This window comes from Anastrepha obliqua, chromosome 3, assembly GCF_027943255.1.
Source record: "Anastrepha obliqua isolate idAnaObli1 chromosome 3, idAnaObli1_1.0, whole genome shotgun sequence".
In the NCBI taxonomy this organism is placed as follows: domain Eukaryota; kingdom Metazoa; phylum Arthropoda; class Insecta; order Diptera; family Tephritidae; genus Anastrepha; species Anastrepha obliqua.
The window spans coordinates 82,295,719-82,317,319 of NC_072894.1; the positions used below are offsets into that span (position 1 = coordinate 82,295,719).

A 21,601-nucleotide genomic window follows, 5' to 3' on the forward strand; every position below is an offset into this window, starting at 1 on the left:
TTTAATATTCAAAGTATTGTCCATCGCTTGCTACTACTTTTTCCCATCTTTCTGGCAATTCACGGATTCCCTTTGTGAAAAATTCGGTCGGTTTTGCCGCAATCCACGAATCGATCCATTTTTTGACTTCATCGTAATTACGGAAGTGCTTGTCAGCCAGGCCATGTTGCATCGATCGGAAGAGATAGTAATCGGATGGCGCAAGGTCTGGACTATACGGCGGGTGGGGTAGGACATCCCATTTGAGCGTTTCTAAGTATGTTTTGACCACTTGTGCAACATGTGGCCGAGCATTGTCATGTTGCAAAATAACTTTGTCGTGTCTATCGGCGTATTGCGGCCGTTTTTCTCGCAGTGCTCGGCTCAAACGCATCAATTGCCGTCGGTAGACATCCTCCGTAATCGTTTCATTCGGTTTCAGTAGCTCATAATACACAACACCCAGCTGGTCCCACCAGATACACAGCATAACCTTCAGGCCATGAATATTCTGCGCCGACGTCGATGTTGAAGCATGGCCAGGGTATCCATACGTTGCCCGACGTTTTGGATTGTCGTAATGGACCCACTTTTCATCGCCAGTCACAATTCGATGCAAAAAACCCTTTCTTTTGTGCCGTTGAAGCAGTTGTTCGCATGCCATAAAACGGCGTTCAACGTCTCTTGGCTTCAATTCATACGGCACCCAATGGCCTACCTTTCGGATCATTCCCATGGCTTTTAAACGTTTGGAAATGGTTGATTGATCAACTCCCAAAGTTTTTGCAACCTCTTCTTGCGTTTGAGCCGGATCTTGATCGAGCGATTCCTCCAATTCGGTATCCATGAACTTTGGCGGCGCACCCTCGCGTTCTTCGTCTTCCAAGCCAAAATCACCACTTTTAAAGCGTGCAAACCACTTCTGGCACGTTCGCTCAGCTAGAGCATGCTCACCATAAACTTCCACCAAGATACGATGACTTTCGGCTGCTTTTTTCTTCATATTAAAAAATTCCCCGCAAAAACACATTATTTGGCACGAAATTCGACATTTTCAAGTGTGGTAAAAATATTGTTGTTTACGCTTCAAATAAAAAACTTATACTGACGTTTGTGCCTTACGACAGTAGCTCTCCAATGAATGTTTGGAAATGTGGATCGATGGAATAATAATCAAGTTACGCCATCTGTTGTAAAACCGCAAGGAACTTATTCATAGTCCTATTAGCAAGAATTATGTGAATATTTATGTACTTGGAATTTTATTTACACTTTAACTATCCTGTCTATAAATGCAATGTCACTTTGCGGAGTAACACGCATTTCTTGTACCTTAACATCTCATTTACTTACTAAATTAAATTATTGTACATAAATTCAATTTGAATAAAAAAACACAATCAAAAAATCCAAACACTAAAGACATCAAATGCATTATTTTATCTTTATATTGCGTGCATTTAATCATATAGAAACCACTTGTTTGCATAGATATTATCAACTCGAGTTTGTGTCTTAAGTCTTTTGTTGAGAACAAGTTTCAATTGGTTGCTAAATCTTTGAAATACTCGGTGTTTGCTTGTATTTTGTCTACTACAATACACAATTTTTACTACATACTAACCCAAAATTATATACACATTTTTGATACTTACATATGTCTAATTGCAGTCTGAAAATTCATCGGGCACTACCAAAAATTCAAAATTAACTGGCATCCCACAAATCGACTATATCTGGGATCCAAATCTACCACGAGAGCTACGAGGGTAAGTTCCAAACAAATGTGCTACTTGAAAAATATATACTACTGTGTCCAAAAAATAAGGTGACATTTGATTTTAAACTGCGCGCTTTGAAGGATTAGGAGAATTCTTTTTTTTTTTAGGTTGGTAGTACTGTGAGTGACATCTATGTCAAATTTCATGTGAAATATTCATTTACTGTTTGAGATACGCGTCGTTTTGTGAGCTGCTAAAAGTGAGTTTCTCGTTTTTTGCAATGTCGAAATTTGTTGAGCAAAGAATTTGCATTAAATTTTGTTTGCGGAATCAATTTTCGGATACGTTGAGGATGGTGCAGAAAGCCTTTGGTGATGAGGCTATGTCTAAAAAAAATGTTTACAAGTGGTATAGTGAGTTCCAAGCCGGTCGTGAACGTGTCGAAGACGAAGAGCGTCCTGGGCGACCATCAACCTCAACTGACGAAGCTCACGTCCAACAAATCAAAGATTTGGTGTTGAAAAACCGTCGATTAACGATTAGAGACCTTGCTGATGATGTTGGCATATCGAAAGGCTCAGTCAATACCATTTTGAAGGATGTTTTGGGCCTCAAGCGCGTCAAATCTCGACTGGTACCGAAAACATTGAATTTTTTGGACTCGTAATTCGTGATCATTTCATCAAAAACTCAACCCATATCGTTCCGCAACCACCGTATTCACCTGATCTGGCACCGTGCGACTTCTGGCTGTTCAGCAGGCTCAAAAGACCGCTCCGGGGACACCGTTTTGACACGATAGAGGAGATTCAAGCCGCAACGAAGACGGAACTGAAGGCCATCCCGGAAAGTGACTAAAACCAGTGTTTCGAAAATTGGAAAAAACGTTGGCATAAGTGCATTGTGTCGGGAGGGGATTACTTTGAAGGGGATGAAATTGATTTGGAAGAATAAATAAAGAATTTTCAAAATAAATACAATGTCACCTTATTTTTTGGACACAGTAGTATACTCACAACTACATTTATGTATATATACTTTAAATCGACAGTTACAACCTCTCGAGCTACCCATTCTTCTCGACCGTACCGCCTGAGGATGACATTCACTTCAAATGTGATGGTCTGCACGATGGTTTCTACGCTTCCATTGAGCACAAATGTCAGGTAAATAATGTTTTTCACAACATAAACTAAAGTTACATCATACGTGTCTGAGTAGTGTAAGTAATTATATAACTTTAAATGACCTTGACCCATTAATATGACGTATGCAAGAGATAGATTTATATTTACACAAATATATATGCTAATTGTTCAAAAACAATTAAACAACCTATTCTGAACTCTCGAGAAATCATAATGTTAGTAATACCTCCCCATATGGAAATATGGTGAGAAGTGATAGCAATTTTACTTGTTACCAAATTATCTAGTAAATTCGAAGCCCAACGCTTTTGCTATCTCAGCTGGTATACATTCGTGCATGCTTATTCACTACGCGCATACTTTCGAAATTATTTCATACTGGCAATCAGCAAGCTATGCGATTTAACAAAAAGCAAATACATATCACATATAAAAGTACGCATTAGTCTGGTAGTTGCCAACCGACTATTGACTATGTCAAAAAAATGCTACCAAGTTGATCATGACCTCAATACTTGTGTACCTGCTCACACTAGCGTTTTTCGCTATCATTCGTGTATCAATGTTGTTTTCAACTATATAAATATTTTGCTAACTTCGTCAACAATTTTTGATAATGAGGAAAACAGGTTTTGAAAGATAAAAAAGGCTGACAGTTTGCAAATTTGTTGGTCTAAATTGGATGAAGGATAATACATGTTCTCAGCATGTGTAGGTGTAAATACGAATGAATTTCCATGTTCCTATATGAATATTTACATACTTGTACACACAAAATTTCCATGCAAAAACAGATACACTATTGGCACCCAAATATTGTATGTATGCATGTTGTATTCAATTCAAAGTAAAAAATATGTGAAAATAATACAAAATTAATAATCAGTTTAATAATTTTGCTCTATATGACCACCTTTTGCCTTGACTGTGGCCTTGAGACGGTCGAGAAGCGAATCGCAAGCTCCCCGGATATGACTTGCAGATATTTTGGCCCACTCGCGGACAACGGGTTTTTTCAGCGCCTCGAGACTGGCGCCTCGGACCTTGCTCTCCCAAATGGCCCAAAGAAAATAGTCCATCGGATTCGCGTCTGATGAATTTGAGAGCCATTGTGTGGACTTTATGAAGTTCAGAACGTTGTTTTTTCGCCTTTATTGGTTCACTCGAGATTTGTGAGACGGTACTGAGTCCTGTTGAAACGTCCATAGTCTGTCACCGAAATGTTTGTCTGCCCACAGCTTCAAAGCATCCTCCAGAATACTTTACCGATAATATTTCGCATTTACCTTGACACCAGGCTCGATAAAAACGATTGGAGAGCGCCCATCTGCGGTTACAGCGGACTAAACCATTACCTGTGGGTGCTGCTTCCCGATGGCCAATCGATGCCTCAAATTCTCATATGAACAGTCGGTCAAATAAACCCTATCGTTTTGGGATTTACGAATTGCTCAATTTGAAAAATTTTCTCTTCCGAAAACCCAATGTTCGGAACTTGGCCAAGCGAAGCAACTCCTTCTCTCTCTCAAGGCTGACTTGTTGCTGCTCTGGTGTGAGATCATGCGCCTTTGGGATCTTGTAAGGCTTGAATTTGAGATCATTTTTCATAATGCAGCGGAGCGGTCAGATATTTTCAGTTTTTTCACCATTTGATTGGCAGTTCGTAGGGAATTTCGCTCAAGTCGCTTCTTCACTTTTTGAACCATTTCACGTGACGTTTCAGTGTTTTGATGACCACCTCCATGACGTTTCGCGATGCTACCACTGTCTTTGTAAGAAGTAATGGTGTGATAATAAATGGGGCTCGAGCTCACGAACAATCGCTAGTTATGATTTTCCAGCCAAATATAATGCAATCACACTACGACGTTAGAAATCCATTACTGATTTTCTTTTTTCGCGTTTACTTTCGGCAAAATACTTCCGCGCGCTTGTAAACGATATTCTGGGCTGTCATTTAGCCAACTAACAGATAGCTGGTGTCCGTACATCAGATGCGCGAGCGGTCTGAAGTTGGTTACAGTTCGAGTGCAAGACCTTGTAATATGGGACGCCTGCCTACTGAGACTAAAGATCGTCAAAGATCATGTCTTAAATTTCGGTCCACTTCTAAAAGCGCACCAAGCCTTCCATCTCAGCTTATTCATATTCTTGATAATCTCCTGCGAAAATATAATTTTTACGCCTTATTGTTGAGATAGTATTTCTACTAAGCCAAAGTAGCCACACTCTCAACGTAAAGTGTGCCGTGAGTTTTGAGTGGACCGAATTGTACACGAGGTTTGTTCAAGAAATAAGGTGAATTTTCAAATTTCTCGGGCTACTTACATTCGACTTTCGATTACCATTTTGTATATTGGTACACTCGTCTCGAGTTTTAGCAATATAGCATGTTTAGTTTGTTTGTGAGAGGCATAACTTGACGTAATTCAACAATTTTTGAGCGATGCTCATGCGATGTTGTTTTTGATTAGATTACATGGCATGCCACTCTCAACATTTCAAGTGTTTTTGAGCACTTAATTCCAATTTTTTACACAAAATTTGATGCAATTCTTTGATCCATTTTTTCGATAGCAGAAAAGGGTCGAACACGCAAAACACTTTGTCTTATTTATGCCTCTCACAAGCAAACTAAACATGCTATGTTAAAAAAAAATAAATAATTGGCGCGTACACTTCTGTTAGGTGTTTGGCCGAGCTCCTCCTCCTATTTGTGGTGTGCGTCTTGATGTTGTTCCACAAATGGAGGGACCTACAGTTTCAAGCCGACTCCGAACGGCAGATATTTTTATGAGGAGCTTTTTCATGGCAGAAATACACTCGGAGATTTGCCATTGCCTGCCGAGGGGCGACCGCTATTAGAAAAATGTTTTTATTAATTTTGCTTTCACCGAGATTCGAACCACCTCCTCTCTGTGAATTCCGAATGGTAATCACGCACCAACCCATTCGGCTACGGCGGCCGCCTTACATGCTATGTTACATAAAAAAATATTAATCGAAAGTCGAATGTACGTAGCCCGCGAAATTTGAAGCCTTCACCTTATTTTTTACACACACCTCGTAAATGTAATGGAAGAATTTTTTCATTTCTATCTTATCTGTATATTTTAGGTTTAAGAAGTTACTAAAAAAAATATTTTAATTGTTTTAACTACTTACAGAGGAAAAAAAATTACAAAAAATTCGTTGTTTTTAATTTTTTTTTTCTTCGAAAAATGATATGCTGGCATACTGCTTATGGGAAGTTTTATTATCTTTAATTTGCTTTAATCTTATGAAGATTATTCAACTGGTTCGTAAGCCATGTGTAACTAAATGTAACCATTTTAGGTTTTTGGCTGAATAACAGCAAATTTCAAATATCTTGACAGCTGGTATGTAAATCAAAATTAACTCGATTTTCAGGGCTTCGAATCACTCGGATAACTTGAATCAGCGGGCGACTCCATATAGAAATTGGATGGTGGCATGCGGTGCCCAAAAATAAAATAAAATTTGTGAACCACGTTATTTGCAAGTTTGTCTTATTTTAAAACTGTCTGAAGGGTTTTTATGCCGTGGTTGTGAATTCCTTGCGTATGAGAAGGAGTTGATTCCCACGACAAAAGTAGGTTTTTTTCTACTACTGTGGGCAAAAACTAAGGTGAATTTGGTTGTAAAATGAAAAATCTTTATTTATTCTTGTAAATCAATTTCATCCCCTTCAAAATAATCCCCCATCGATGAAATACACTTATGCCAACGATTTTCCCAATCCCCGAAAAATGCCAAATAGTCCATTCCCGGTATAGCCATCAGCACCTTCTTCGATTCAGCTTTTATCTCCTCAATCGACTCGAAACGCGTTCCCCGAAGTGCTCTCTTGAGTTTTGGGAATAGCCAGAAGTCACACGGAGCCAAATCAGGCGAATACGGTGGTTGCGGAACGATATGCGTGGAATTTTTGGCGTAATGGTCACGAAGAACGAGTGCAGTGTGAGACGGTGCATTATCGTGATGCAAAAACCAAGAGTTGTTGGCCCATAATTCTGGTCTTTTTAGAGGAATTGCTTCACGTAAACGACGCATAACGCTCAAATAATATTCCTTATTAACAGTTTGGCCAGGTGGAAGGAATTCATAGTGCACCACACCACGAAAATCGAAAAAAAACTGTCATCATGACCTTTATTTTTGAACGACTTTGACGTGCTCTTTTCGGTCTGGCCTCGCCTTTAGCACGATATTCGCTTGATGGTCGGTTGTTTCAGGGTCGTAAGCATAAATCCAAGTCTCATCTCCCGTAATGATGCATTTGAGCTTGTCCTGATAGTCTGAAAGCATTGTTTCACACACATCAACGCGATGACTTTTTTCCAAGAAATTGAGAGTTTTCGGTACCAAACGAGATTTGACTTTTCGTAGGCCCAAATGGTCTTTCAAAATGGTTTTCACAGATCCTTCTGATATTCCGATCATATCAGTAAGGTCTTTAACAGTCAACCGACGATTTTTGAGCACTAACTCCTTCACTTTATTGACGTGCTGGTCATCTGTTGACGTCGATGGTCGTCCGGAGCGCTCCAAGTCATCAACACGTTCTCGACCCTCTTTGAAGTCTTTGTACCACTTATAAACATTTTTCTGCGACATGGTCGAATCACCAAATGCCTTCTGCGACATGCTAAACGTTTCCGCAGCCGAAATTTCATTCCGCAAACAAAATTTGATGGCACTTCTCTGCTCAATCAAATCAGACATTGTTAAAATCGAAAAATGCATTCTTGGTCGTTTGGTAAACACAAGCGTAAATATATTACTGATAATGACATTCACATGAAAGTTGGCCCAGATGTTATTAACAGTGCTGTCAACTCATGAAAAAAATAACTAGAGCGAAATTTTAATCCCGCGAAGTTTGATAAATAAATTCACCTTACTTTTTGCCCACAGTAGTATGTATTAGATGTCTTTTTCTTATTATTTACCTTTACACAAAGGTCATTTAAATAGACCCGAAAATTCTCCTACAAATTTCACCAAGAGTGAATACGATTAAGCCCCAGGTTAGCGATTCTTAACCAAGGGAGGTCTTGTAAAAAAATTATTGTAAATAATGAAAAAACAAGAAATAAGAAAATATAGTAATGCAATGACCAATAACGCTTAGGATGTAGCCACTTACCTTAAATTGAGTACTCTATTCGGAGTAGAAATACTCTCTTTTAATACTTGCTGACATCATCCGGAAACTTTATTGAATGAGTAAAGACCCAGATACACTCCACATCGGTAACTTTTTTATATAGGCATTTTGCTGCGCTATAGTCGAATGGGGTGGAGCGTGACTACCTTTCGGCGGGATCTGATGATGCAAAAGATTTTGAAAAATAAAATGTCAAAGACTTCAAACCGCACTCCACAATTGGAGGAGAGCTTGGCTAAGCACATAACAGATGTCTACGCGCTAATTATATATCATACACATGTTTTGCTGTGTCTGCTTTTTAAAATTTTGAATACCTGAGCGTAATATTTAGTATTATTTGTAATCTCTTCGAACTATTTCAAGTTTATTAAACCTGCCTTACATATTCATTCTCTTATATTTCAGGTGTATCACCACTGTGTCTATGGTATCAGACACGATTTTCTCTGCGCCAATTTCACTGCGTTCGATCAACGAACTTTTATTTGTCACTTTGTTTCCGATGTTGACTGCGAGGGTTCGAAGAATTACTGGAACAGGTACTGGCCCAACTGATATCAATATATAATAAAGATTAATTCATCCAAGTATTTCAGAAATGATGATCTCTATATGGCCACGACAACCACAACGACGACAACAACTACTACAGAACCTCCTCCAACGCCACGCAGGCGGATAGTACGACCGTTACGGCCATTGCGGCGTCCGATGAATCGTCGTCCTATAGATGATTATTACTACGAAGATGAGGAGGAACCGTTGGCAGTATATGAAGATGATTATTATGAAGAACGTTTGAATCGCCGACGAAAACCTAGACCTCGACAACGTCAACCAGTAGTTGAGTATGAGGAAGACTACAGCGAAGATAAGCCGAGGTAAATGGAGTCATAATAAAGTAATCTAAAACTACTGAAGAGACCCATTTGGTAATATATATTTACAATTCTATTTCTATTATAGGCGTCAAAACTCACGAGACCGTTTCCGTGATGAAGAAGAATTAGAAGATGATGACGATTCTGATCGGCGTAAACACGATCGGCATAATGCACGAAACAAACCAGCGGACAGACGAAAAAGCGGAGGTCGTAAAACGAGTGCAGGTCGCTTAGGTGGCGATGAGCGCCGCAGTTTCAATGATGATCGCATGCTGCCGAATCGAAAGGACAAGGCACGCATTTCCCCGTCAACAGATTCAGTTGATCCTGTAGATCCCCCTCCCCGCCGTCTTACTGGAAGACGTCGAATCAATGAAAAGCGTATACCCTCTTCAGGTATCGATGACTTAGATGATTACGAAAAACCACAAGCGCATGCACCGGACCAGGAGGAGGCTGCTGAGGAGGAAGCGCCACCCAAAGTAAAAACCACACCTAAGCCATTGGAAGAATTTATCACGCCCAAAGCAGGTAGTGGCTCCGTGTATGCACGTCCACGTGCACCACCAAGAATTGCACGCCCGGTTCCTCTTAACGAAAAGAAGAAGTTCCAGTACCCCGTACAAAAAACAGGAACCACTCCCAGCCCTGAAGCTACACACGTAACTGAAGAAGATTACTATGAAGATGAATCGTATGATGATGTGCGGGCACAGCGTGTCCACCCACGTAGACGTGTCACAGAAAGTAAGTTTGATGAAGATGATGTACCTAGTTCGAGGAGGCGTAATCAAAATGACACACCTTTAATCAAGAAAAATATTTCACGAACAACCATTCGTCGTCCAACTACTGAAAAGAAGCATTTAACCATCGCCGAAGAAGATGATTACGATAGCATTGGTGGGGCATCTAACGAACCTGTCGACAGTCATACCAGTAGCCGTCGACGACCTTTCACCACTCGCAATCGCAGCTCTTTTGGCCCGCCCGTAGGTCGTGGCGCTGATGATGTAGACTTTGTTGATGATGACTATGAGGAGCGACCCCTTCGGCCAGTTCACCGACTAAGGCCGAAATCAGCAGCACGTAAAGGCTCAAAGAAACCGCGTCGTCCAATAGAAGAAGAAGACTTTTACGAGCAAGAACCTGAGCGCCAAACTCGGAATCGTGCAAACTCAAATCGATCTAAAACAGGAGGCAGTGCCCGTTTGCGGCAATCTTCAACTACAACGACATCAACAACTCTAGCACCAATCGAAGACGCAGCACCCGAATCAGAGCTAGAGGAGGAGGACGAGCCACCGGTGCCTGCATCGTTGAGCAGAGGTTCTGCCAACTCGCCTTCAGGACGCACAGCAACGGTACGTGTTGTTAAACGACCATTCTTGCCTTCACGCGGTGGCAGTCCATACTTGCCACGTGGCTTACAACCGGTTGGTGTGGCTCTTAAGCCACTTAGCACGCATACGACTGACAGCACTCCAATTGACATGGGATCGACAATATCGGGGGTGCGCCTGCTCGAACATGGTGCACCAATATTGCGAGATTCTGGCAGCGGTTCAGCGATTGCGTCGGTTCATTCACATCTACATGGCTCAAACGGCGACGAGCGCGAAAGTAAAAGTGAAGTAAAATTGGCACAGATTCATCGTACAACATTGCCGCCACGTAGCGCACTGCCAGAATCTCAGCCGCGACCAGAGCCGCAACCCAAAATCACATTAGACGAGCTCTATGAAAACGACTATGACGTCACTTTAAACGACGCACTCAATCCAACGCTTAAACCGCTTGCGCCGCATTACAACAATCATCCAAATCACAATAGCGCTTTCCAGAATGCGTATGCTTCCGAGCCGGGCGTCAGTACATTTGTCAATAACAATAAGTCACCAACACTTTATCACAATAACAATAATCAATATCAACAACAACATCATCAACAAAATTCCTATCAAACTAAACCTCAAGCCTCGCTTAGTCAATCACAAACTCATTTAGAACCGCATCAAGCTTCAATATCATTGCAATCTCAAATTCATCAGCTACCCGAACATTCGCATTCACAACAACAAACAAGACAACAACAACAACAACAACAACAACAACAAAGTGTTTATAATGACTACAATAGTGATGATTCGTATTTCTCACCAACAGATATCCGAAGGCGCGCGGTTGTCGCAGCGCCACAACCGTATTCCAGTCGAACGGACTACAGGGGAGTCAGCATGAGAATAGCCCAGCATTTCTATGATGATTTGGAATACTAAAGGTTAGAATCACGAGCAATAATTTAGCAACAATGGCAAATGTATTCGTACGTTCATTCTTTCTATGTCCCTATCTATATATGTACATACATACTTATCTACATTGTTATGTATGTATTGTCAGCTTCTCAGCATTCAAAGGGATTCCAAACTCTTTTTCATACTTTCATAAATTATATATTCGATACTAATTTGGTGTTGCATTATTTCGCATTTCACTTATACTTAAGTAATAATTAGGTAATATCATCAATCAATTAAAGGGATGATAAATTGGCAATTGTAATTCCTAAAACTTTAATAAGCCCACGAAAATATTATTTATTATTGCCATTTTATAGATTTTGCAATGCGACACATTACCTTGCCTCTCCAGTACGAAAAAACTCAATAAAAATGCATAGTTCTGACTTTTTTCAAAAGTTGCTCATTCATTATCGTTTTCTTATTTCGCATGTTCCAGTTCTGCTCTAAAGCTTTACATTGTCTCTAAACTTTTGAATAACCTTTTCCTTCATTACTTTTTTCGTTCAGTTGCAAATCAATGCAATCTCCAACCTTTAGAAGTAAGAATGTTTAATAAAAATATGTAATATGAAATTTGCTATTCATTCCTCTTTAAGGTAACTCTAAAAATGTAAATAAGTGTATTTGAAAACAGCCACACTTCCTATCAACACGCACACAAACACACAGCACACGCAGCGGCATGCTAATTAAGGTCATGAATGTATGTCGTATAGTATACACTCGCATATGAATACCGGTAGCTGCTTCCAAAGAACACATTCTACGAAATTTGATATTCATTTCAGCCCTAAATTACAAGAGATTGAAAAAATAGCTGAAGTTATGCACCAAGGCATCAGGAAAATGGAAAATCAGAAGAAAGCAAGGGAAGCAATGGTGGAGTACATGTATGTGTGCAATGTTAAGTTTTAGTTAAAAGTAACAGCAAGTGAAACTAAAACTTTAAAATTATTAAATACTCAAATTTCGTGATAGCAAAAGGCAGAATTCTATAAATTTTGTCATATAATTAAAATGAGTTTTTTGTTTATATCTTTTCTTTATTTTTTATTTTAATTATTGCATTTTTGTATACAGGAATTCGTAATGCAACTTGTATGTTTTCTTTGAATTGGTTGTTTTAGAGATTTTGGCTAGTTTTGTCGAATTCGTTAAATACTTAGTACATACTTTGTAAATGGTATTGCATCGAGTTTAACTATAATTATAATAAATTGGAAAAAACCTTATCTTATATGTGTATTGCCAAACAGTGGAAATTAATTAATTTAAAATTACAATTTATTTCTTAATTCATATTCTTGTGTTGAAAAATGTTCAAACTATGAAAATTGTAACAATTAGAAATTAATTTTTACATACGTATCCATTGGAAAGGAAAGCAAATTTAAAATAAAATTATTTATAAGAACAACAATTGCATAGTGATTTCACACTTTACATACTATTTTGTTTTAGGTAATTATCGACCATATACAGATGTATTTTGTATCTATAATCCTAGCGTTATCCTATTTCAGACACATTTTTAGTGCCTCAGCCTCTTCTTCGAGATAGTCTAACTTCTTCATTAATATAATCTGCAAAACACAAGCAAGGGAAAAATTACTATGCATAAATTTTTGGTTATACTATTATAGAACTTAAATAAATAAAAAGACTATAATATTTATTCTAAAAATTATATTTCAATTTCCTATAGTAAAATATAAATTTATCGGAAGTATTGATTATATAAAAAGTTCAGTAAAAATATGACTTTTTGTGATGTGATTTTTTGTGCATTGAGTAAAAATATTATTAACATTTCTGTCACATTTTAAATTTTTGCGGGCGAAAAAGGTAATAGAACACAGGTTATCAACAAATTTATCATAAATATCATGTTTCTAAGATGCGCAAGATGGACATTGATTTTTTTATACCCGCGCACCAAGGTCGAGCGTATCGTAATTTGGTGTACATAACCGTGGTATGTAACAGCACAAAATAATCGAGATAGATACCAATACCAGACATATACCAAAATGCTCAGAATGAGGAGTCGATTTAGCCATGTCCATCGAGCAAAATTTAATATATTTCAATAAAATTTGGTATACTCGTACTCGTACATATCACACTTTGTCCAAGGTAAGTTATATGCTTAAAATAGACGAAATCAACTTATAACCATATAACGACAGTTTTCAAAAACGAAAAAAACGTGACATCTATAAAGTTTTGAAAAACTGCTACCAAAAGTATATTAAACAAAGCGAAATAAGTATATGTTATTTAATTTTTCTATATGCTTATTTGGCATGCATCTTGTCATTAACTTAATCAACCCTTTTTACTTTGTTTTTTGATTAAAAATTTCAATCTTGAAATTGAAAACTAGTAAAATTACAAAACGAATAAAGCAATTATTAAAAAAAAAAAAACAATATACTTGTATATAGTTATTATGCCGAACACTTGTTGAAATAATTATAGCATTGAGTTACAGTATTTTACAGTACTAATGTACTCAGTCGTGCCATAAGTTCTGTTACAAGTTAAGTCCGTTAGGTTTTTTTAATGAAGTTAATTTTATTTAATCATGCAAATATTAAAAACGTACTATTATTCAAATGGTAGCCGTTTGCTTTTATACAAGCCTTCAAACGATTAAGCCATTCAGCTATTCCAGCACACACGGTTTCCATGGATATTGACGTCGCTGCTTGAACCAAATATAGTTTGAGACTCTCCAAATTCCTGTGAGGCCATTTTCTCCAATTCTGACCACAAACTGTAGCTCAATGGATTAAGATCTGGACTTCCAGACGACCAATCTTCAGCCGCTATAAACCCAGGAATATTGTTTCTTAGCCATTGCTGGGTGGTTTTCCCCTATTGGGCTGGAGCGGAATCTTGCTGGAAGATCCAACGCTATCTATTGAAGAGATTAGTGCTCAACTACTTCACCACACTTTCTAAGACATCCTTTTTTGTATACTTTTGCCCCGGTCTTAACTCGTTTTTCGCCGAAATGAAGAGATGTAATGCCTTTACAAGATACTCCTCACCAAACCATTACGGAGACTGGACGGTGGCCTCGCTGAACACTTGGAACAACATTTTTTGCGTCTTTAGAAGTTTTAGCATGGATTTTGGCGTTTTGCTTATTAAAAACTTCTCCAATAGGGAACATTTTCTCGTCTGTGAAAAGAATATTTTCATGGCCGTTGGCCGCGTGCCACCGATGAAGCAGCTTGCATCTGTCGAGTCCAATTTTCTTCAAGCGCGTTGTCAAAAGATGACCAATTGAGCGGCGGAAGTCTTTCATGTGGAGATCAGCTCTAATTAGTCTGCACTTGGATCTGATAGATACATTCATTTCCCTGTACATGATTTTCTGCTTCTAAGAGGATTTCTGCGAATTCTTTCTCGAACGTCTTTTATGGCTGCACTGGTAGGAACCACGCGAGGACGGTCACTTCTTTTTCTGTGTGTCCCTTCAGACGCTTGGGGACAATGATTGATCGTGCAGTAATCACACGTTCTCTACATATTAAGTTTTTTCATCAATTCGTAGATCTCACTGGCACTTTTACCCCACTTTTGTAATGCAATCACTGCAATGCGATTTTCCTTAGTTCCCCACTGCATTGTTAAAAAGTAAAATTTGCCTCGAATCTGAGTATAATTTATGAGTAAACAATGCATACGAACAAAAGCAAAAATTACCGAACTTTTTTGTGCGAATTTGTTCTCGCCGTATGCATTGTAAAATTTGTCACAGAATTTATGGCAAGGCTAAGTACATGCATATGTACGTTTCCACGACAGTCGGTTCTACGTTACCGAAACGACCCGGATTTATATCCGACCAAGGACTGTCACTCCAGCAGCAATCCCCGTATGGAAATATGGGCAATGTTTATGCTGCTACAACAACAACAACAACATGCATATGTAAAGCAAATAGCTTGTGATACCACCTCAATGTTTTTCAGATCGCTTTTTATATGTTAAGACTAAATATCCGTCTAATATAAAAGCTATAACTTTCATTGTCATGAGTTTATACGATCCAAAAATGAAGAGTGAAAATAACTAAATTTCACTAAAATATGCGCGGGTATATAAAGTAGGGTCACCGTAGCCGTAGAAAAGATTTTTTCTAATGACAGTCCTCCGTTCGCAGGCAAAGGCTGTATTTCTACCACGAAATAGCTCCTCATAAAGAACCGTATGTTATTCGGTTATCAAAAATGTTTTATAATTATTATAAATAATAATAAAAAAAATCTTTTTGTGATCTTACTTCGAATTGTAGAGAGAATGGAATTACAACTCTTCAGGCAAACAGACTATAATTACACGCAAACGATTGGCATACATACATCATTTGAATCTAAATTAATGTGTATAAAAACTGACTTAGTTCGTAAAGTAAAATCATACACAGGGCTTTACTATTAATGTAGATGCATATGTACATATACAAATTCATACATATTTTCGTATTTGCTGAATAATTTACCTTTGCTGCCGAAATAATCTCTTTTGCTATTTTCATTGGCATATGCTCAACCGAACTCGATAATTGAATGGGTTTACATTTCGCTATAGCTTCGATTGTCTTGAAACCTGCCCTATAGAGTTGTTTAGCACGATTCTGAAAAAATGTTTTAATATTTAACATATTTGAAATTCTTTTTATATCCACTTTGCATATACAATTTTAACGGACGGTAGATCTAGCAACGGTTCCAATTCCATTGTACCACATCGATCCAACTTTGCGCCTATTCGCTCGAAGAGTGCTTTGAAACACCAAAAGTAATCAAGCTGTTCGCAGAGTCGCACAATTGCACTGGCCGCGGCAATTGACTGATTAATAAGGGTCTGAAGCATGCCCCGCTCTACCTGGTATCGGGACGCCACTATATGCAGAGGTTTTAAATTTAAAATGTCAATCAAAACCAACACTTTATAGAGACGATTCAATTTCAATTCAAGCGGCCCTTGAACGGACAACGTTCTTGCCATTTTCACTGCATTCGATTCAGTAAATCCAAGAAGTTTGAATAGTTCCTGCGTAGTGTCATCTAATGACATATATTGCCGATAAAGTATACCCGCATCGGCGGGAAATAATTCATCACCCTTCACATTTGAATTGAAAGCTACCACAAGATACAGGAGGTGTGCATAGTTCGTCAATATTAGTTGTTTTTGTGCGAATTTTAGCTCCGCGTGTATTGCGTAGGTCCGTTTATAGTCAATGCCAGCTTTAAAAGCTGCACGGCCAATATTAGTTAACTGGAAACGTGTTGATTTGCTAACAAAAAGCCGACGATGTTCTTGTGATGCGCGTTTTGTGGCAGTACCAACATCCTGTGTAGTAAGTATGCTCGATATGTTATCTTTTACTGCTGCCGTCGATGCGCACTCTAGTACTTTGTGTTTAAACATTTCACGAATAAGTTGCAGTACCATTTCTTCTGTTGTAAGTTTTAACTCTGGAGCTTGAACTGAAAGCAAAGTGCTACCCACAAGTCGATACAAATCAGAACGGCATGTAGCAATTTCCAAACCAATCGCACTTAAAACCAAACCCTGTGAATAAAAAATTGTCAATAATTTGGTGATTAAACATACTTACGAACACATGAAACTAAACGAAGTGAAAGGTCTTAAATCAAATTAATTTTAATTAAATCTAAATCTAAATATTAACCTTTGCACGCACAATATACCTATATAACTTAACCCCAGTGCAACTGCTATAAATGGCATAATTTCATACCTGTAAACCGATACAATTTTCGTGGTCTAAAGAAGTTATGGCTTTGTCCATTGGTGAAAAAAGCATTTCGCCAACACGTACATTGTTTTGACTAGTTGTAATAAGAAAACTTTCACCGGCTTCACCCATGCCGGCACGTCCAGCACGTCCTACCATTTGTTTATAACGGCAAAGTGTCATAAAGTCCGAACCCACAAAAGGTGCACGTATGATGACACGCTTTGCAGGGAGATTCACACCAGCTGCTAAAGTAGATGTGCAACAAATTACGCTTAATACTCCAAAGCGATATGCGGTCTCAATGAACTTCCGTTCATCAATAGTAAGACCAGAGTGATGGTACGCTATGCCATAAGGTATACTCTTAGCTAAGACATCTCCAAGCACACCACACACCTTATCCAATGCATCCATTAGATCTTCCTTTTCACGTTTTCGATGTTGGACAAATTTTCTGTACGGATTGCAAGAGGTTATGCAACTTTTACTTAATGTATTTCATATTGGTGCAATATTCATATACTTTGGTAAAATACGGCTCAACAGCAAAGCGACATTCTCGCAGTTCTTTCGCGATGGACAAAATACAAGCACACAATGTTCGGGAGCGCATTCTGCAACCAATCCAGCCAGGTGATCCGGGTCGGATCGTGTTAAGGATTCGCTGTACTGAAAAGGAGAATAAATAAATTGGCAAACTTCATAATATAAGTTATACTCATATCATGAACTCACATTAAAATTAACGCTACGGCTGTAAACGAAAACTTCCTCCAAGGTTTTGCCTGCCGTATTTATCTCCAATATATCATTGCCACATTTTATAAACTCCCTTAGCTCAACAGGGCGAAAACTTCGAGTATATATATCTGCTTTTAAGAAGGTAGAAACTTCTGTAAGATTTCCAATAGTTGCACTCATGCCCACAATTTGGATATTAACTGAAAAAATGTAACATTCATATTTGCATGTGTAAATTGCTCGCAGTCAAAATGGTGTATTAATAACTATATACAAAACACTTTACCGTCTATGAACATAATCTTGGTAAGTAATGCCTCCAATATGGCGCCACGTCCCTTTTCACCTATTAGATGTAATTCGTCGACCACAACCAACCCTATTTCATCAGCCCGTTGCGCCTCGATTAAGCTATCTATTAAAACAGCACCTTTCTCTATCGAAGCTATAAATATACTTTTACGTTTTTTCCGCTTCATTGGTGGGCATTTTCCTTTTCCGGCGGTGTATTCATCCACGATAAAATTCATTGCTATTGCAAATGGAGACATAGCGCTGACCTAAATTATATTATTCGAACGCACATATTTATTATTTAAAGACAAAGTTATCAAGCAACACCGCATTAACCTTTTCTTGTACTATTGAGACGTAAGGTAGTATAAAAAGTACATCCTTTTCTCGGCACAACACCTCTCTCAGCATTAATATTTCAGCAACAAGCGTTTTACCTCCGCTCGTTGGCAGAGCATAGATCAAGTTTTTGCGCATATGAATAGCTGGCAAATTTAAACATTCTTCCTGCCATTCTATTAAATATAAACAGCTTCTATTATATATGTAAATATTTTGTTTTATATAATATATTTAATATTTACCATATAAATTTTGTATACCCTTATGTTGGAAAATCATTTGCTTAACTTTTTCTGGAAGCCCAAAGAAGTCACCTTTGCTTGGGAAATCATTTTCGAACTTATCGGAAAATGCCTGAGAGTCCCAGTCCAGCCGTGAAAGGTTCGAAAGAGCCGTATTATTTACCAAATCACTGCGTACCACGTACTGCGATCCACGCATAACACCGTCACGCTCTTGAAGGGTATTTGATTTGTTTTCTATTGGCTGTACCATGCGTGGCACCTTAAATATCGCAAGGTCATCTAGAAATCTTTGGGAGTTTTGAATCCCCGTATCATTTGCAATAACTTCTGTAAACAGCTCTCTGTCATCTTCCTTGGTCAAGTCTTCTTCTATATTTATGTTCGCAAATAACGTGTCATCTATCTTTAACTGCTTTTGGCTTTCATCCTCTTGCTCAGTATGTAAGTTAATGGTGTTAAACATGCTGTCATCAGCGGTATTATGATGGAAATTGCAAGCATTTTCAACATCCAATGGAGCAGTATCCTTCAATTGATTTTTATCTATATCGTTACCTTCATTCGGGCTCGAAAAAAGCACTAAGGGAGTGTCGCTAAGTAAATGTTCCACTGCAGAGATAGTTAAGAAACTCTTATCGTCCGCGGGTTTAGATAATAAATCGTTTTCATAATTCTTATTCTGAATAGTTTTTTTACATCCTGTCATAATGTTATCCAATACAGATTTCGATAAAAAAGTTTCTTCATTGAAGTTGCTTAATTGGGGAATGTTATTTTGTTGAGTTCCAGAAACTTGTTGCTCCTGATTAACACCCAAAGCTGTTTGGGAACAGAATAAGTTGGAATCTCTTTCAAGACTAGTAAAATCTGAACTGTTCTTTTCACCAAGTATATTAGTGCAAATTTTATCATTTATCACCGAGTTCAATTTCGACACTGTAAAAAAACTATCCTCCTCATCTTCCGGCCAGAACAGATTTTGGGTTTGATGCACTGTTTTTATTAAATTTGTATCCAAGCATTTTCGTTTGGTCGTTAATTCAGGAGAACTCCATTGGACCTTACGCACTTTTTTCGACATGTTAGTTTTTATGATAACCAGCACTCAAAAGAATTTGGTTTAAAAATTGCGCGCCTTTGAATTTCATGTATAGAAATAAATAGAAAACATCTGATTGTTGAAATACGTGTGGATGCCACGATGTACAAAATACAGATGGTGGCGCCTTTCGAAAACCGCTACTTTATATTTTGCGATTTTGATGGTGTGACGTTACTTGCTTACGATTGCACCTTCTGAACTCGCCGTCGTAAGCGTCCATGAATAAACATCTCAAAGGAAAGGGAATAACTTGTTTGCGAAGAAGAAGAGTAGGCGAAAGCAATGCAAGCAACCAAACACAATAAATTACGCTCACAAACGCACTTTCGTATCACGGCGTCTTACGCATAAAAACGCAAATAAACTGTATTTGGAAGCTTTATATTAATTTGTGCATTCACAATTTAATACACGGCACTTCGTTTTCATTGCTTTGCTTAGTTTAAATTTCACAAATCACAATATTACCAAGCCCTTCACTGAATTTTCACAAACATGTAATTTCTCCTAATTTTGTTTGTTTTGTTCCATTGTTTTGTATTGCGAAGGGAGCTGACGTCCAACTTGTCAAAATCGCGAAAAATAAAGTACCTGTTTTTTAATCGCGCCACCTTAGATATTCAATTCTCCTTGGTGTGTGTACATAAAGAAACAGAGCCCTTTGATATTCAATTCACCAAACCGGCGACACAGCGAATTAATGAGGACCAGTGTCCACTTAGAATCTTTCTTGCCAACAAGTGCTACTTTGGACTAACTAGGCAACTGAGCAATAAAGTCCTCTCTCGACGAACAAAACTAACACTCTACAAGGCTCTCATCATGCGCGTCCTAACGTATGGAGTGGAAGCTTGTGCGATCACAACATGGGAGAAAGATTCTGCGTAAAATTTTTGGACCTTTGCACGTTGGCAACGGCGAATATCGCAGACGATAGAACGATGAGCAGTGTGAGCTTTACGACGACATAGATATAGCGCAGCGAATAAAGATCCAGCGGCTACGTTGGCTGGGTCATGTCGTCCGAATGGATACAAACGCTCCGGCTCTGAAAGTATTCGATGCGGTACCAGCTGGTGGTAGCAGAGAAAGAGGAAGGCCTCCTCTGCATTAGAATGATCAGGTGGAGAAGGACTTGGCTTCACTTGGTGTGTCCAATTGGCGCCGGTTAGCACGAGAAAGAAACGACTGGCGCGCTTTGTTAAACTCGGCCAAAATCGCCTAAGCGGTTATCGCGCCAATTAAGAAGAAAAAGTGTCCACGTTTATACGGAACAACTTTTGTTGAAACAACTCATCACCAAGAATGAAGAATGATAGAATAAAAGGCGTCTTCCGAATTCGCTGTGACGTCAGGCTTTGAGAATATAAAAGCAAAAGGAAATACTTGTTTGGGAAGGGAAAGTTGGTGAAAGTAATGACTAATACTCACTCACACACACTTTCTTGCCACGGTGTTATTCGCATAAATGGAAGTATTTTCACATTTAACACGTGACACTTCGTTTTCATCAGTTTGCTTAACTTAAATGTCATAAATCAAAATAGTACCAAGCCATTCACAAACATGTAATTTCTCCTTCTTGCAGTACTCAATTCGCCTTAATGTGTAGAGGCTAAAAGTGGCTTTAGCCTTTTACTTTATTCCGTGAAAGTAGTAAATCTTTCCATGATGAAATGTCAATGAATACTGAAAAAAAAAATACCCATGTAGTTTGAGAGTAGGCAGGTGTGATCTGTGAAAAACCCCTATAGGATCGATTAAAGGTGGCAACTGATTTGTTTTTTTTTCGCCGTGTACATTCGGATGCTCGCACAAAACTAAATTGAGAATCATATTATTTAAATTCAAATTTGTTAT

At 38.4% G+C, this 21,601-nt stretch overlaps 2 protein-coding genes across 7 annotated transcripts in view; one reads left to right on the plus strand and one right to left on the minus strand.

Annotated features, from left to right (window-relative positions):
- Positions 1-12,265, plus strand: part of LOC129241816 (uncharacterized) — a 48,111-nt gene extending 35,846 nt beyond the window's left edge. For 2 of the 6 annotated variants that reach the window (XM_054878335.1, XM_054878336.1), the window contains 5 exons: positions 1,651-1,748; positions 2,752-2,866; positions 8,448-8,581; positions 8,639-8,923; positions 9,009-12,265. In XM_054878335.1, coding sequence (XP_054734310.1) covers positions 1,651-1,748; positions 2,752-2,866; positions 8,448-8,581; positions 8,639-8,923; positions 9,009-11,205 — 2,829 coding nt within the window. In that variant the 3' untranslated portion in view covers positions 11,206-12,265. The remainder of the gene's footprint in view (positions 1-1,650; positions 1,749-2,751; positions 2,867-8,447; positions 8,582-8,638; positions 8,924-9,008) is intronic. The other 4 variants (XM_054878337.1, XM_054878339.1, XM_054878333.1 and 1 more) reach the window with 4 other exon arrangements.
- LOC129241815 (helicase POLQ-like) lies at positions 12,261-19,777 on the minus strand. Its single transcript, XM_054878332.1, has 9 exons — positions 18,637-19,777; positions 18,389-18,567; positions 18,045-18,318; positions 17,753-17,958; positions 17,541-17,686; positions 17,018-17,471; positions 15,946-16,827; positions 15,749-15,883; positions 12,261-12,815 (listed from the first exon to the last, which is right to left on the minus strand). The coding sequence occupies exons 1-9, from the start codon at positions 19,718-19,720 to the stop codon at positions 12,747-12,749; spliced, it is 3,429 nt and encodes a 1,142-aa protein (XP_054734307.1). The 5' UTR covers positions 19,721-19,777; the 3' UTR covers positions 12,261-12,746.
- Between the last annotated feature and the right edge of the window lie 1,824 nt (positions 19,778-21,601).

Bases quoted from the DNA above. Each gene is read 5' to 3' on its own strand.
- LOC129241815 (XM_054878332.1), bottom strand. From the start codon at position 19,720: ATGTCGAAAAAAGTGCGTAAGGTCCAATGGAGTTCTCCTGAATTAACG. The intron at 17,472-17,540 runs GTATATGAATAT...CAATCCGTACAG, and splicing joins TTGAGCCGTATTTTACCAAA to AAAATTTGTCCAACATCGAA. The intron at 15,884-15,945 runs GTATATGCAAAG...ACATTTTTTCAG, and splicing joins ATCTACCGTCCGTTAAAATT to AATCGTGCTAAACAACTCTA.